The sequence below is a fragment of the Sitophilus oryzae genome, unplaced genomic scaffold, assembly GCF_002938485.1.
Source record: "Sitophilus oryzae breed Bouriz unplaced genomic scaffold, Soryzae_2.0 scaffold_1395_pilon_pilon, whole genome shotgun sequence".
In the NCBI taxonomy this organism is placed as follows: Eukaryota; Metazoa; Arthropoda; class Insecta; order Coleoptera; family Curculionidae; genus Sitophilus; species Sitophilus oryzae.
The window spans coordinates 343,411-344,997 of record NW_022146054.1 but is presented as its reverse complement, the minus strand read 5'-3'; the positions used below and the strand labels follow the sequence as shown (position 1 = coordinate 344,997).

Here is a 1,587-nt window from a genome sequence, read left to right as displayed (position 1 = left end):
CAATCCATCAAAATTGTAGCTTTTAAATGGAGAGATAAGCGTAGTGTCTATTTACTGTCAAATTTTCATTCTCCTTTTGGAACCACTGAGGTCAATAGGAAAGAAAAGAATGGTACTACAACCAAAGTTCGTTGTCCGCAAGCGCTGTCAGATTATAACGCCAACATGAATTTTGTTGATAAATTTGATGAAAATCTGAATTTGTACAAAATAAACAGGAAATCAAAAAAATGGTGGCACAGGATATTCTTCTACTTTCTCGATGCAGCAGTAGTAAACGCTTTCGTTTTATATAAAGAACTTCATTCGCCAAAAATATCCATGAAAGAGTTTAGAAGAAGCTTATCCCAAGGACTAGTTGCAGACCTGGTTATAAAAAACAAAAGGAAAGCTTATAGCTGTGGAGAAACAGTTGCTAAAAAACAGTTTAAGCCATTCATTCCCCTAGAAATTAGGCACAACCAAAGTTCCCATCAACCGGAAAGAGATTCTCGGCGGCGATGTGCAAAATGCAGTACATCAAAACAGCAAGTTCGTACCAACTGGATATGTTCGGTTTGTCGAGTTCCTCTCTATCTGGGGGCAAACAAGACATGCTTCTAGGACTTCCACACTTTCGAGTAAAATTATACTGGGGCAATGGTACTGTATATGTACTACGTAATGACGTAATTATTTATATATAAAAAATTGTTTTTCATAGTTTTAGAGTTTATTTTGAATATTTGTTCTTAGTTCTGTTAAATATTTTCATTAAAAAGTAATGAAAAAAATCATGCCCCTCTAGCACTTTTATTTACTGACAAATGTTGCCCTTCAAAGAGTTAAACAAAAATATACTGGGCATATAAATGTCTGTTACAGGTTAATTCGTTAAAGAAATATGTTACACACATATTATTTTAATAATAATAGTATAATAGTAATGGCTATATTATGTTATAACACATACATATGTATTGAATGTACTTATTTTAACCAATGCATTGTTTTGTTTTTTTAATCTCACAAATAAGAAATTTTTTATAGTTTTTATTATAAAAAACAGTGATTATACAATTTATTTACACCCCTTACACTGTTTTCTGTAAGGGGTGTAACCAGGAGTATATTTCGTAACCTCTTACGATATAAGAGGGCACAAAGTGTTTTATTACTTAATGCTTAAAATTTAATAATAGCAACTTGCAAAGTAAAATATGTTGGAAAAATAATTAATCCATACATATATAAAAGCCCAAAGGGTTTTTTGTTGCATCCATCCCGCCGAAACCGCTTTACCAATCTTGATTCTTTTTTTAAATGAAAGGTATATATGTGTAGATTTGTTATGACGTATTTTTATAGTGCTTATTCTTTGCGGCTATTTGTGAGTGGCTATTTCTTTGTGTAAAACGACTAAATACTAAAACATACCTGAAAAACATCTACACACAATACCTCCAGAAATAAATTATTTGTCATTGTCAGTGGTGTGTCAGTTAGATTATATATTACGATTTTAGATATTTTAGATTGAGTTCATGCCACCAGCTTTACATACATAAATATTAGCATAAAGGTTCGTTTAAACGACATTAGTGAATT

General features: G+C 31.4%; 1 protein-coding gene across 1 annotated transcript; it reads left to right on the top strand.

The window, feature by feature from the left end:
- Positions 1-165: 165 nt before the first annotated feature.
- On the top strand, positions 166-603 carry LOC115875742. The gene has a single exon (XM_030891255.1). The coding sequence runs from the start codon at positions 166-168 to the stop codon at positions 601-603; it is 438 nt and encodes a 145-aa protein (XP_030747115.1).
- The last annotated feature ends 984 nt before the right edge of the window (positions 604-1,587 follow it).

Excerpts from the sequence above, each read along its gene's own strand:
- LOC115875742 (XM_030891255.1), top strand. The coding sequence starts at position 166 with ATGAATTTTGTTGATAAATTTGATGAAAATCTGAATTTGTACAAAATA.